Genomic DNA, 14,600 nt, shown 5'->3' with positions numbered 1-14,600 from the left:
AACGATGTTTCTTTGATGAGGGACAAAAATTAACCTTACTTGTGGGTACAAGGATAAAGTTATTTGTTAGGGATTATGATGGTTTAATAAAGTGGTGGCTGTTAGTTGTCCTCCAAGATTCATGTCTTTACCAGCACCAGCTGGATTTTTAGTACAGTCATGGTTTCTCCTTAGTTAAGAGGGTCTTCAGTCTAATGAGAGAGTCGTTGTTTACTGTTGTGTGATATTTTATTTCTGTTCTGATGAATAAAGCTTGCCTCCAGATAAATAGTCAGAGTTAGCCACTACTTAAGCATAGAGGCCAGGTAGTGGTGCCACACACCTTTCATCCCAACACTTGGGAGAAGGAAGTAGGGAGATCAGAAGTTCAAAGCCCTGGGTTACTTGAGATTGAATCAGTCTATAAGACGGAGCCAGGTGGTGGAGGCTCACACCTTTAATCCCAGCACTAGTGAGGTGGAGACAAAAATATAAGGTGGATGGGACATATCTTAGGCCCATTCAGTCTGAGGATTTGGAGAGGACCACCCCCATTCAGTCTGAGGACTCTTAGAGACAAGATATTGAGTCCAGTCAGTCTGAAGAGAGAGAGAGAGAGAGAGAGAGAGAGAGAGAGAGAGAGAGAGAGAGAGAGAGAGAATATCCCAAACACTGGATCTGAGATTTTGTAAAGATAAGAATTCTCTGGTGAGCCGGGCGATGGTGACTCACGCCTTTAATCCCAGTACTCGGGAGGCAGAGGCAGGCCTCTGTGAGTTCGAGACCAGCCTGGTCTACAGAGCTAGTTCCAGGACAGGCTCCAAAGCCACAGAGAAACCCTGTCTTTAAAAACCAAAAAAAAAAAAAAAAAAAAAAAAGAATTCTCTGGTGACTGGGTACTCCTTTTCTCTCATCTTTCAGTTTTGACCCTCAATAGCTGACTCAGGGTTTTCATTAATAAGACTAATTAGGATCGTGCTTCATGATACCACCAAATTATGCTTTTCATTACTACATTCTTAGGGCTCTTGTGCCAGGATGACACGTGATGTGGTTCATAGGGATCACAGGACTTTTGCTTGGCTCTTTCCTTTGGAAGCTTACATGGTGCTTCTTGTCCCATAAAAGATATTTCTAATAAAGCAGTTTGCATTATTTTGAGACAATGTCTCTGTGTTTTTCCATCTTTCTATACTCACTATATAGATGTCACTGGCCTGAACTCTGAGTTCCCCAGTTTATGCCCCTGAGTGATGGGTTAAAAGGCTTTCATGTCCTTGCTGATATTTATATTTTTGTTATCGTTGTTGTTTGCTCTGTAGTCTTTGCTGACCTAGAACTCACTCTGTAGGCCAGTCTGGTTTTAAATCACAGAGACCTACCTGCCTCTGCCTACTGAGTGCTGGGATGAAAGCTCAGCCAATAACACCCATTCTCTTATCATGTCTTGTCATTTATGCAAGGTAACTGCACAACCTGCATGATGAAAATGAGTGATCAAGTTGATCTCTTGTTAACTGACTTTAAAGACTTCTGTTACACTAAATTGGAAACTCTAATTGAAACAGATGAATATAACACATCAAATTTAAACAACATGAAATAAAGATGTAAGTAGAATATCAGTAGCGATGTGACTTAAGCAGGTATAAACTGTCACCGTTAAAACAACCCATGGTCAGACTGACAGGATTCTATCAGAACTCCAGCGGAAATATATTGGAAAAGTTATTTAAAAGAGCTTTTGACATCTGGTTGGTGGTGGCAAACGCCTTTAATACGAGTACTCCAGAGTACAAAACAACCTGTTGTAGAGTTTCAGGACAATCAACACTACACAGTGAAATCCTTTTTAAAAAAATGAAAATAAAACAACCAAAAACAAACAAACAGACAAAAACTAATTGACACACACAAATAGAGGATTCTACCTGGCTCTGAGCTCTACCTGATATTAAACCAGACTGGAAAAGCAGAGTATGCTGTTTTATAGTATCAGATCAAAGTATTTTCACAGTTAGAAAAGGCATTATAAACCAGGTGGTGGTGATGTGCGCCTTTATTTCCAGCATTTGAAAAGCAGAGACAGGTGAATCTCGAAGTTCCTTGTGAGTCTGGTTTACAGAGCAAGTTAAAGAATAGCTGAGTCTACACAGAGAAACACTGGCCCTAAGGTGGGGAAGAAAGCAAAAAATAAAAAAAGGTATTATGGTATAGGATAATGTTAGAAAGCAGCTTTTGAAGAATTATATTAGCTCAACTACATCACTCAAATGTCTACAATAATCTTTTGTGTCCTCGGTCAAAGATAAGCACATTGTCCATGGACACATGATCAAATTGTTATTTTTGGTTCTTGTATTTGCTGTGTTTGAGACGTGAACTAACAGTGGTGCTCTACCTGGACAAGACTTCATCATGTAGGCCAGGTTGAACTGAAATTCGTAGAGTTCCACCCACCACTGTTGCACAAGTGCTAGAATTAAAGGTGTGTACTAACAAAACTGTTCCAACTGGTGGTAATAATTTGTTTATGCTCAAACAAATAAACCTTACCTGAAGATCACTGTGTAGAGCTAGCCACTAGTTAGCCATAGAGGCCATGCTTTGGTAGCACAAAACTATAATCCCAGAACCTGGGATAAAGAAACAATAAGATCAGTTCAAGGCCATCCTGAGCTAAGTGAGATTTAACCAGTCTAAAAGAGAAGCTCACACCTTTAATCTTAATCTTAGGATTCAAAGTCACAAGCCTTTAATTCCAGCATTAGGGAGGGGAAGCATTGGTGGAAAGAGGAATATAAGGCCAGAGGAGACACGAGGTAAGCCCACTCAGTCTGAGGAGTCCTAGAGACAGGATCTCAGCCTTTTGGCCTGAGGATTCAGTAGAGGTAAGAAGCTGCAGTCATGGCTGGCTCCTTGACTTCTCTGATTTTTCTTTTTCAGCATTTACTCTAATATCTGACTAGGGGTTTATTAAAACCAATTTGAATTTGTGCTAAAAGAAAAATACTGCTGGGATTTATTTTGTGGTCTGTTGAGAGCCAGTGGTATGACTACGGAGAGGAGGGTTCGCAATGGCTGAGGACTACGCAGAGAGCTTTGACGGGATGTTACACATTTGCAGTAGTCTGGATTCTGTGCGCAAGAATAGTTTGCTGGCTCTTTCCCTTTACCTCCTCAGGTTTTTGCAAAACTACTCAAGCATGCTTCCTTTGCTAGATTTAAGACTTTCATCAAATTTGGTCCATGGTCCATTCACTAGTTCATTTTTGGATGCTTTTGTGATCCTAATTATTCCATTCCATTTCTGCTCTGAGAGTTGACTGAGCTGTGACTGGAAGTGGCATTCTAGTGGCACTAGCTGAGAATGCTTTCCAAATGTTTTCAGTATTGTGGCCCTGCCTGACAACTGGGGAATCACTTGTAGAATCCTGTATCTTCATCTACTGAGCACAGAACTTCATGAGAAATCCACTTGGTTTCTGAACAATTTCTTTACCATGTGCTGGATTCATCGATCATGTAATCCTGCTCACCTATTGAGCCCTGGAGTGTTGAGAGGGAGGAGATGAGGATCTGTAGGACAAGAATTCAGTTTTGTCACATTCTGTTTCACTAGAAATAATTCTGGAGATTTCCATCGGGAAAGATCTCAGGTTTATCCTGTCGCAGCTGAGAAGACATTCTACAGAAGAATGGAGACGAGGAGGCAAACATAATCTTATGACTATGCACGTGAGTGATGCATGGTGGATTTAGGTTCTCCCCCAAGATTCAGCCTTCACTAATTCCCAGAAACAGGCTAGGTTTCCAAGACAGGGATGATTTTTCTCTTCTTGAAGAGGTATTAAATCCAATTAGAAACTGTTGGTTACCAACAATATATGTGGCCCACTCTTGTACCCTTACGTTTATGGTGTTAAGGAGAAAATGTTGTGGTTCACAATGGCCATTGCTGGGTAACTCTGTTGGTTAGATCCCTCCTTTAAAAGCAGGAATGTTGTTTTCTGAAACCACTAAAGCTAGGTCCCAGGGAGAAAACTTTTAAAATGGTCCATTGCAAGTCCTCTGGCCGTGACAGAAGTACATGGCTTCTTCAACAATAAAGACTCACCTTCTTCATCTATGAGGCAAACAAACATGGGCAGCCACAGCAGCCTGTAAAGTTTTGGGAATCTCAAGAACATCTGTGACCAACAATTTCCAAGCAAGTGGGTGGGGTGGTTACTTAGAAAAATCTAAGGTGCCAGGCGGTGGTGGCACACGCCTTTAATCCCAGCCCTTGGGAGGCAGAGGCAGGCGGATCTCTGAGTTTGAGGCCAGCCTGGTCTACAAGAGCTAGCTCCAGGACAGGAACCAAAAGCTACAGAGAAACCCTGTCTCGAAAAATCAAATATAAGAAAGAAAAAGAAAGAAAGAAAGAAAGAAAGAAAGAAAGAAAGAAAGAAAGAAAGAGAAAGAAAGAAAATCTATGGCTCTTGTGAAGAGCAACTTCAGCTGTGATGGGAAATTTTTATTTATACGCTAACTGTATATGCTTCCAGAGACTTGTATGTATTATAGGCCATATTAGTAGATGACAAAAGAAAAATTCCTTATGATTTTAAAAAGTCCTTACTGTTATTTTACCTCCTTTGTATATATCTGTCCATTCTCCATAATTAACACACACCCCAAACGGTTTTCCAGTTACCCCTTTTTAGATCACTGTTCGCTCTAATTTCCCTGTCAATCACTCCTCCCACACCCCACAGTGGTCTCCTTTTACTTTTTGGGCTACTTTCAGTTACTCCAGGTTGTGTAGTCACATCTGAGCATTTGAAGTTAGAAACTTACTATGAGAAAGAACAAGCAATGTCTGTCTTTCTGGGTTACTTCATTTAATATGATCTTTTCTAGATGAATTTATTTACCTGAAAAGCTCATGGTTTCAATTTTCTTTCCAACTGAATAGTATTCCATAGTGTATACATACCAAATTTTCAGTATTCTGTCAATCGAGAAACATTTAGGTTGGTTCCATTTTGTAGCTATTGAGAGTAGAGTGGCAATGAATGTGACTGATCAATCATCTGTGAAGTAGAACTGGGTCAACATGCTAGACTTATTTAACTTGAAGATCTATTTATTTAATTGAGGATTCTCCATATCAATTTTCAGAGTGGCTAGATTTTTGGTCGTGACATTTTTACTTACAATGCTTTTGTTTTTGATGTTGTTGCTGGCTGGGTTATTTGTAATAGTTTTATGCCTTCTCTGTGACAATTAGTGATTTGATGTCTTGTCCATGGATGATTTCTTTCCAGGTTTCCAGACTCTACTATTCTTCACATGAAATTTATTATTTCCCTTATTCTCATGGAAAAAAACCCTCGAATTCTCCTGTAGAAATTTTGCCTCTAATTATTGTCTGCAAAGCTGTTTGATAACATAGATTATGTCAAGTCGAGACTATCTTGAAATGCACTTATATTTTCATCAGTTTGAAGATATATTTCCTTTCTGGATTCAACAATATTGTTGATACTGACTGTCTCTTCAAATTTTAAATGTCATTCCATGCTTTCCTGGATTTGGGAACACTGTCTGGGTACCTGGACATATTCTGTTTCTTGGGTCTTTTCATGTGATCTGACATTGTTCTCTTGTTCTCGTACAGCTTTCAGTACTAATGTTTTCCTTTTTCTTTTTGACCCCTTATATGAAAGGACAAAAAGCCATCTATTCATTATTCCTGAAAGAGATACTCAAAGAAGAAATACCAGAAGAAATGGCTGATTCTCCAGTAAGAATGTCTCAGGTCAGTGGTCATGTCCTTTTCTGGAAATGTTTTATTGTCAGATATTGAAAGCCTTTATTTTTCCACTACTGATAATATTTTATATTTTATTATGAGAGTTGTTAACAAACAACAAAAAATCCATGCACTGAGATTAAGCAGACCCAAATACTGTATAAATCAGTGTACTTTTATGTGGGCAGCGTAATCACTGGGGACAGAAGATCTATTACCACTCCTGACTCATGACTCAGATAAAATATGTCACCACTATGCATTTCCAGAGAAATAAAGGAAGAATCATAAACACTAACCTGAAATCTCTTAGACAATATAGCATAAGTACTAAAAAGGAACACAAGAAAACTTTAAACTTAAGATGCAAAAAAGCTAAAATATTCCCCTAGTCTGTTTTGAGGTCTATATTTGAAACACATTGAAAAGTGATAACATTTTTTACAGAATTTCATATTTACATATTTACAGAATTTCCTTTACTGACAGGAAATCTATGATACTTTGAATGCATCTACAATTGCTAGCCTTAGGTGTACATGCTAGCTACAACTTAAATATCATTTCTTATGTTTTTGGACATTGTAGTTGAACTTTCTTTTTTGGGACCACCAGCTCTTCAACAATGACACTGAGAATTATTATTGATTATGAAAGCTGAGATCTTAGCTTAGGCTTTGTCTCAAATAACTCTTATGACTCAAATAACCTGTTTCATTTAATCTACATTTTGTCATGTGGATTTCTACCTTTCTTTTCTTCTTTCCTTCCAATCTGCTCTGTGACACGTTGGTATCTCCTGCTGTGGGACAATGGTCTTGTACACTATAAAGGTTTGTCAGTTGTACTGGTTTAATAACATGCTGATTGGCCAGTAGTCAGGTAGGAAGTATAGTGAGGGTGACAGGCAGGAAGTATATGTGGAGTGACTAGAACAGGAGAATTCTTGGAAGAGGAAAGGGTCAGTCTTCACCCCAATACAGGGGAAGCAAGATGAGAATGCCACACTGACAAAAGGTACCAAGCCACATGGCTGACACAGTCAACAATTATGGGTCAGTGTAGAATGTAAGAGTTAATAAGAAGCCTGAGCTAATAGGCCAACCAGTTTATGGTCAATATAGACCTCTGTGCATTTCTTTGGGACTGAACAACTGTGAGACCGGGCAAGAAAGAAACCTCTATCAACAGTCTCCCTCCACACCAGATTCTTCCTGAGTTCATCTCTTTCCCTAGAGCTCCTGCCTAGCTATTGCTCATTCAACTTTTTATTAAACCAATCAGGTACTTTAGGCAGACCTTCATGCAGTATAAACAAATATCCTCTAACAGGACTTCCGTCAATTTTTTTTAATTCTTCAGAAATGAATTATTCTTAAAAATTTCTGAAATTGCTATTTCATTCCAAGTTGGCATATCCCTGTTTATTTTGGAATTTTTAGAATATCTAAAATATGATGTGGATTTTTCTATATGCTTGATAGTGTCTCAAAAATGCTTACAAAATAAATCCCATAGATTGCCTGTTCTTATAAGTTAATGGTATTATTAAATTCATTGTTATTAAATTCATTGTTACTGTGAAAAATGAAAATTTGTTGCCTATGAACTCAACCATGAAATCTCCACTTTCCATTTTCTACCACTTTGCTATGTAATGGGATGGCATGGGTCCTAGGTTTCAAACACACAAACTGAGAATCTTGTAAGGCAATAGAACCCACAGAATTGATTGAGTGGCAGTGATCTACAGGTACAGGAACTAGAGCACATTCCATCATAATGAATTTTCCTTCTGAGACATGTACACTAGAATCCCCAGGGTCATAATCACAGCACCCAAAGTACATAGGAAACTGTGTCCAGACCTTAAATGTATGTTTTATGAATATTGCTTGTAAGCCTATTGTGTCATACTGTTTTCACAGAGTTAGATAATACATTATAAAATGTAAATGTATTAAAATCATCTGCTTAAGTAATTGTCTTCATCATTTACATCCCCAATTTCCTCAAGCCTACTAACCTCAAGGAGAGCACTCTGTCTGGTAACACACTGTCAAACAACTATTTTATTTCAGGGTCTGCTGACATTCAAGGATGTGACTGTATACTTCTCCCAAGAGGAGTGGGAATGCCTGGACACTTCTCAGAGGATGTTGCACCTTAATGTGATGTTTGAGAATTACAGCAACCTGGTCTCTGTGGGTAAGAACATTTTTCTTGTAGAACTCTTAACTAATCTCTTGTATATACTGGCATTATAGGTTGTAAACCCTCTGCTAATGTGTATGGGAAAAAAAACAACAGGATACTAGGCAAAGATTGGTAGTAGAGAAAAAATGTTTTCATGGTATTTGATTTTTTTCTTTTCATTTTCCATGTTAGTCTTGTCAAACACTCCTCATTTTGGTTCCTCAATGCATTCAGAAACTTAGTCATATATTATCTAATCTACATATATATCTACATCCATATCTTAAAGCTCCATATTCACTGTTGAATTTGACATGTTTGGTTTTTTGTTTGTTTTCTTTTCTATTCTATTGTTTTCTGAGACAGGGTTTCTCTATATCTTTGGAGACTGTACTAGAACTTGCTCTGTAGACCAGGCTGACCTCGAACTCAGATAGATCTGCCTGCCTCTGCCTCCTGATGCTGGGATTAAAGGTGTGTCCCACCACTGCCCAGCCTGAATTTGACATGATTTTAATTGTGAGAAAAATTTCAAGATGTGAAACTTTAAAATTCCCCTACAAATACACTGAAGATTCTGACAGGAAATACCAGACAGAAATTATTCCTAGATTCTTCTACTTTGCATTCTCTTCATATACTGAGAACAATATTGTGTTAGACTTCTGTATTTTTCTAAACATTCTAGCATGGATCATGGGCCACCTCATAGGACACATGAATTGTAGGCATGGTAGCTCTGGAGCAAGTGAGATTCCCCTGGAATGTAGAGAGGAGAAGGTACAGTGTAGGGTAGGCTAGAGAATAAATAAGATGATAGTGATGGCTTTGGGTGAAAGAGAAAGCAAGAACTGAGAACATTTTTGCAATATTCAATTCCACTTGAAAGGATTTCTAATCATATAACTTAGTTTAGTTTCCTGATCCCAGGATGCATCCTGTCTGTTGTAATGATTAGAACAGGTACTTATTACACCTGAATTATGATGTAAATACTAGTACAAAATGCATTTTATTTGACTATCCTGACATCAGATTAGAATAATTTTATGAATAATGTGGGTACATGATGTAGGATTATTCTTTAACCAACATCCTTGATGTCTGCTTTTACATTCCATCCTTTGTTTTCTTCCCAGAGGAGGATAAACAGACATTCTTCTGGAAAATACTCTCAGGAGTTGGCGTATAGACTAGACTTGAGAATAACCACATGTGGAAAGTTAAAAACAGCAGTGTGTGGTCCTCAGACAGTGAAGGATAGAAATAAGCAATAGCTGTCCATGACGGCCATGTTTCAGATGAAATGAGCCTTTTGTGTCTGGTAAAATACTTGGTTTGCCTCCATTCCTTTTGAAAAATCTCATTTGTTTTTCTAGAGAGAAAAATAAATGCTGTGATGCATTTAAGTAAAAATTTAATGTTTAATGTATTTAGGTCTTCTGAACAGTAATCTTTAATGCCTATCACGTAGTTAAGTTAAATACTGTGAATTTGGGATTGGATTAAACTGTACTCACCAATTTCTGAGAAAAAATATTTAAACATAGAGAGACAGATTAAGAATTGAATTTATTAAGAATTGAATCAATCAATGAGATTAATCCCAAAGCTAATTTTTGATTCTCAATTTTCTGATCTATCTTATGTGTAAGGTATTTTTTTAAAGGAACAGATATCTATTATGTTTCAAAGATCTTTGAAGGCTGTCAGGGTTTTGTGAGAACACATTCAGTTACAGTGAAAGGGAAATATCTCAGTAGTTGCTGGCTGACTTATTTTAACCTAGAACTTAGAGAGACAATCATTGACCAAATAGTTAATCAAGTAACAATCCCCATTAATATGGTTGTACTTATTTTCCAGAGAACTATTACCTATATGATCATACCCAACAACACGTGAAGACTGAAAAGCAGACTTGTCAGTGTGAGGAGCTTGGGAAAATGCTTCATGACCCCTCCACATGTGCACTTTATAGAACAAGTGAAACTACAGACAACTCTAATAACTGCAGACGCAACTGGTACAGGGATGCCTCTTTTGATTCATCAAACTCAGAACGACATGAAAGCATGCACACTGGAGAAGAACTGTTCAATTCTAAAGAGTCTGAGGCATCCTTAAATTTGTGCTCCAACATTACCCCAGATCACAGACTCTGCACTGCAAAGGAAGAGCACAGGCAGGGAGAATACGATGACTGTTTTGACACTACAGGCAGTCTTTTCCAACAACCAGTCTACATTGGAGAGACACTACACCAGTGTGGTAAATGCAGGAAATGCTTCAGTACTGCCTCAAGTCTCACTGTACATCAGAGAATTCATACCGGGGAGAAGCCTTATAAATGTAAAGCATGTGACAAATACTTTAATGTGAAGTCAAATCTCATAAGGCATCAGAGAATTCATACTGGAGAAAAGCCTTATACCTGTAAGAAATGTGGCAAATCCTTTAATCTGAAGTCAACTCTTACACTGCATGAGAGAATTCATACTGGAGAGAAGCCTTACAAATGTAAAGAGTGTGACAGATCCTTTTATGTAAAGTCAGATCTTACCAAGCATCAGAGATATCACACTGGAGAGAAACCCTACAAGTGCAAAGTTTGTGAAAAATCCTTTACCCGGTTCTCAACTCTTAAAGGGCATCAAATACTTCATACTAAAGAGAAATCTTACAAATGCAAAGAATGTGGTAAGTCCTTTCTTGAGATATCACATCTTAAAAACCATTACAGGATCCACACTGATGAAAAACCTTACAAATGTGAAGTATGTGACAAAATCTTTACTCTAAACTCATATCTTAGAAGCCATCAGAGAGTTCATACTGGACAGAGACCTTACATATGTAAGGAATGTGACAAATCCTTTACACTGAAGTCGACACTCACAAAGCATCAGAGAATCCATACTGGAGAGAAACCTTACACATGTCAAGAATGTCACAAATCCTTTACTGTGAAGTCAACTCTTACAAATCATCAGAGAATTCATACTGGAGAGAAACCCTTCAAGTGCAATGTCTGTAAAAAATTCTTTACCCAGCGTTCAAGTCTTAAAACACATCAAAAACTTCATACTGGGGAGAAATCGTACAAATGAAATGAATGTGGAAAGTCCTTTCTTGAAATAATACATGTTAAAAACCATTACAGAATCCACACTGGTGAAAAACTTTATAAATGTAAGGAAAATGACAAGACTTTTTTTTACAGTCTCAGATCTTAGAAAACACTGGAAAATTCATACTTGCAAGAAAGCTTACAAATGTGGAGAATGTGACAGGTCCTTTATCCAGAATTCATATTTTGAAGACACCAGAGAGTTCATACTGGAGAGAGATATTACAGATGTAAGAAGTGGGGCAAATCTTTGTCTACACATTCATCTCTGAGAGAACATCAGAAAATACATACTGAAGAGATACTGGGTAGGGAATGTGAAAAATCTTTTAATACATGTGCATATATTAGACAACATCAGAAAATGTCATACTGGAGAGAAACCTTATGTAAGCAAAGACTGTGACCTATTCTTTAACCACATTTCACATCTTAGCAGACATCTGAAACTTTCTATTGGAGAGAAACCTTTAAAAATCTTTACATGCATGTAAAACCTTATAACATATCAGAGAATTCTCACTGAAGAGAGACATTACAGATGTACAGGATGTGACACGTCTTTTACTGGCTGCTCATATCTATAGAGCACTTCAGAAAATTCATACTGGAGAGAAACTTCACAAATGTGTTGACTTTGGAATATCCTCTGTCCACCTTTCAAATGTTAGAAGACATCAGAAACTTCATACTGCACAGAAAACACCATTGTACATCAAGTGACATAGCATTTACATGGTATTCTTGACTTACAAATTCCAAGTATACATAATAGAAACATAAAGATAAGGAACATGTGAAAGCCTTTAATGAAGTGTTAAATCTTATAAAATATCACAGAACTTATATTCAAATAAAATCCTGAAATATGAACTATGTGAATTATTCTTTATGTGCATGGGTGCTTTGTATATAAGACTTTCTGTGAACTGTATGTCGGTCTGATGTCTGATCTTGAAGGTGTAAATAAAATAAAAACAGGTGTGAGCTATTGTGTGCATGTTGAGAATTTAATGCCGGTCCTCTGGAACAACCAGTGCTTTGCCCATTAATCATCTTGCCAGCCCCTAAAAATAATTGTGATAAAACCATTTACCTTGTTCAACATTCAATTATTGATAATAATACCATACAAAGTGATAAATGTCTTAAATCCCAGCATTTAGCGTCACAGGTATGCTCACAAATAGCTTTAAAATCCCCAAGGTCTTTCTTGGGTCTCCATGGGGCATAATATCAGCACTCTGGAAATAGAAACTGGTGGATCTCTGTGAGTTGAGCATGGTTCATAGTCCAAAATCCAATACAAATGGCTACACAGAGAAACTCCATCTCAAAACGAAAGCAATAAAAAATTAAAGAAATACTTGAGGGCATGATTTCATTTTGACATATGGAAAGTAAAGGGGGAAGTATTTACTCTACCAAAATAATAAATCATATAGCTTTCATTAACTTCTGGGAGACTCTCATAGAGGTCAAAGAGACTCATGGGACTCTCCCTCAGCCATCATGAAATGGTAATTGCCACAGTCAAACAGTTGCTTTACTTAATACCTTATGTACCGTTATGAACCTATGCATTAATCACTACCAACTGCAAAAGGAGACTTCTTTAACTCAAGTTGAGTGCAGAAACATTCATAAATATAACAAATATTTAGAGCACAGATTAACAAAAAGAGAATTAACAAAACATCAGTGGGTTCTCTCCTTGGCCTTATAACTCGCAAAATTGAGTTTTTGACCGTGAAATAAATTTTTCTCTATTAATCAGGCTTCTAATACAATCCGGAAAGACTTTGGTTATGCCCATAACCAATCATGCAAGTATTGCACCAGTACAAAACAACTTGTAAAGTAAGGTGGTATTGAATGATACAGGGTCCAAGGACAAGTAAGACCACTGACACCTTTTCTTTGCCAGCAGGCTATGAAAGGGAGCCAGGAGGGACTCTGTCTCTGTCTCTCTCTGTCTCTCTCTCTCTCTCTCACACACACACAAACAGAGAGAGAGCGAGAGAGAGCGAGAGAGAGCGAGAGCGAGCGAGAGCGAGAGAGAGCAAGAGTTTGGTGTCTTTAGCAACACCATGTACCTAGAGCCTTCAAGCAAGAGCACAGGAAATGACCTGTTTTGTATGGGATGACTCTCAGGCATTCCTAACTAGTAAGTCCTAGACAGATAATTAGTACTTGGTACAGAGAGTTCCATTTAATACCACCATGAGTGGGAGGAGCATTATTTACCCATGTGGGATACCACTGTTCAATGTTTAAAATTATACTTCCTATTAACTTGTAAGATAGTGGGATTTTATGAGGCTGCTTCCTGCATCTTTCCTTTTGGTTAACCCATCCACTCCACCTCTTTTCCTCCTACATCTCCAACTGAACATCTAGCAAGCACTGTCCCATACTTTTATAGCACTTGTGTTCTACTGTCCTCTCTTATTGTATTCTTTACGTGGGTTGCAAAGTAATAGGTTCTCAAGTACTTTCTTCATGCACAGCACATTTGGGTTGACCTTATACTAGTCCCCTCTCTTCTCCATTCCTGCACCACAAATTTGAAATATTCTGCTCAGTTTCTAATTTCATATCACCTATATTCTACTTTCCATCCTCTCTTCCTGCATTTCCCCACAAAAGGTCCATTCCCGGATTCTTGGTTTCTACACATAATGTTGCCTGAACACAAAAAGCAACAAGTTTAAAGCTAGGGCCCACATTTTTATTTACCCATGTGTAAGGGGATGGACATCAAAGTTGATTCTGTATGCTAGCTACACTCATATAGAATCATCTAAAGCAACAGTGAACATAGCGGGCAAGTTATCATTGGTAAGATGACAAAGCCTTAAAGTTTATGCCCAAAAGAGTTTACTGTGAATCAATTTTCTCTGTGATTCAAATGCCTCATCTTGTAGGATGTTCCTGAAAACATAGGATATTAAGAGATATAAGGGAATAGGATTCTTCAAGGTAGTAGTTCTCAACCTTCTTAATGTTGTGATACTTTGATAATGTTCCTCATGTTGTAGTGTACAAACAATGTAAAATTATTCTTATTCTACTTTATAAGTATAATCTTACTACTGCTATGAATTATATGTAAATATCTGATATGCAGGTTATTTTATATGCGACACTAAAGGAGTGCTGTCACAAGAGTTGAGTATCACTATTATGGAGGAAGGTGAAATATTCCATCCTGTAGAGAAAGTCAGAAACAGAAAACACAGTAGCTTTAAGAAGTCACAGAAACTGGTAAGATTTTACTAGTGCCCACTTGCCTAAAGCATATATAATCAATAAAGTATGCCCACACTGTAAGACAAGCTGAGATAGACAAACGATGCTCAGATCAGCCATGAAGCAGACACCAGTTAACCTGCCTGGACCAGACAAGCTATTTTACTATTCAACAGTAAAAAACAATTACTTCTTGAAGTTTTCAGGCAAATGGACGGAAATAGAAAACACTATCCTGAGTGAGGT

At 37.7% G+C, this 14,600-nt stretch overlaps 2 protein-coding genes across 5 annotated transcripts in view; both read left to right on the top strand.

Annotated features, from left to right (window-relative positions):
* Positions 1-14,600, top strand: part of LOC126494175 (zinc finger protein 54-like) — a 227,931-nt gene that overhangs the window by 192,151 nt on the left and 21,180 nt on the right. The gene's annotated exons all lie outside the window — the stretch shown is intronic.
* Positions 5,636-13,139, top strand: LOC126494191 (zinc finger protein 501-like). The gene is made up of 3 exons (XM_050131452.1): positions 5,636-5,782; positions 7,858-7,984; positions 9,839-13,139. The coding sequence occupies exons 1-3, from the start codon at positions 5,654-5,656 to the stop codon at positions 11,080-11,082; spliced, it is 1,500 nt and encodes a 499-aa protein (XP_049987409.1). The 5' UTR covers positions 5,636-5,653; the 3' UTR covers positions 11,083-13,139.

This window comes from Alexandromys fortis, unplaced genomic scaffold (assembly GCF_014885135.2).
Source record: "Alexandromys fortis isolate MF-2015 unplaced genomic scaffold, M_Fortis_MF-2015_v1.1 scaffold_351, whole genome shotgun sequence".
NCBI lineage: Eukaryota > Metazoa > Chordata > Mammalia > Rodentia > Cricetidae > Alexandromys > Alexandromys fortis.
This window is presented reverse-complemented; position numbering and strand designations above follow the sequence as displayed.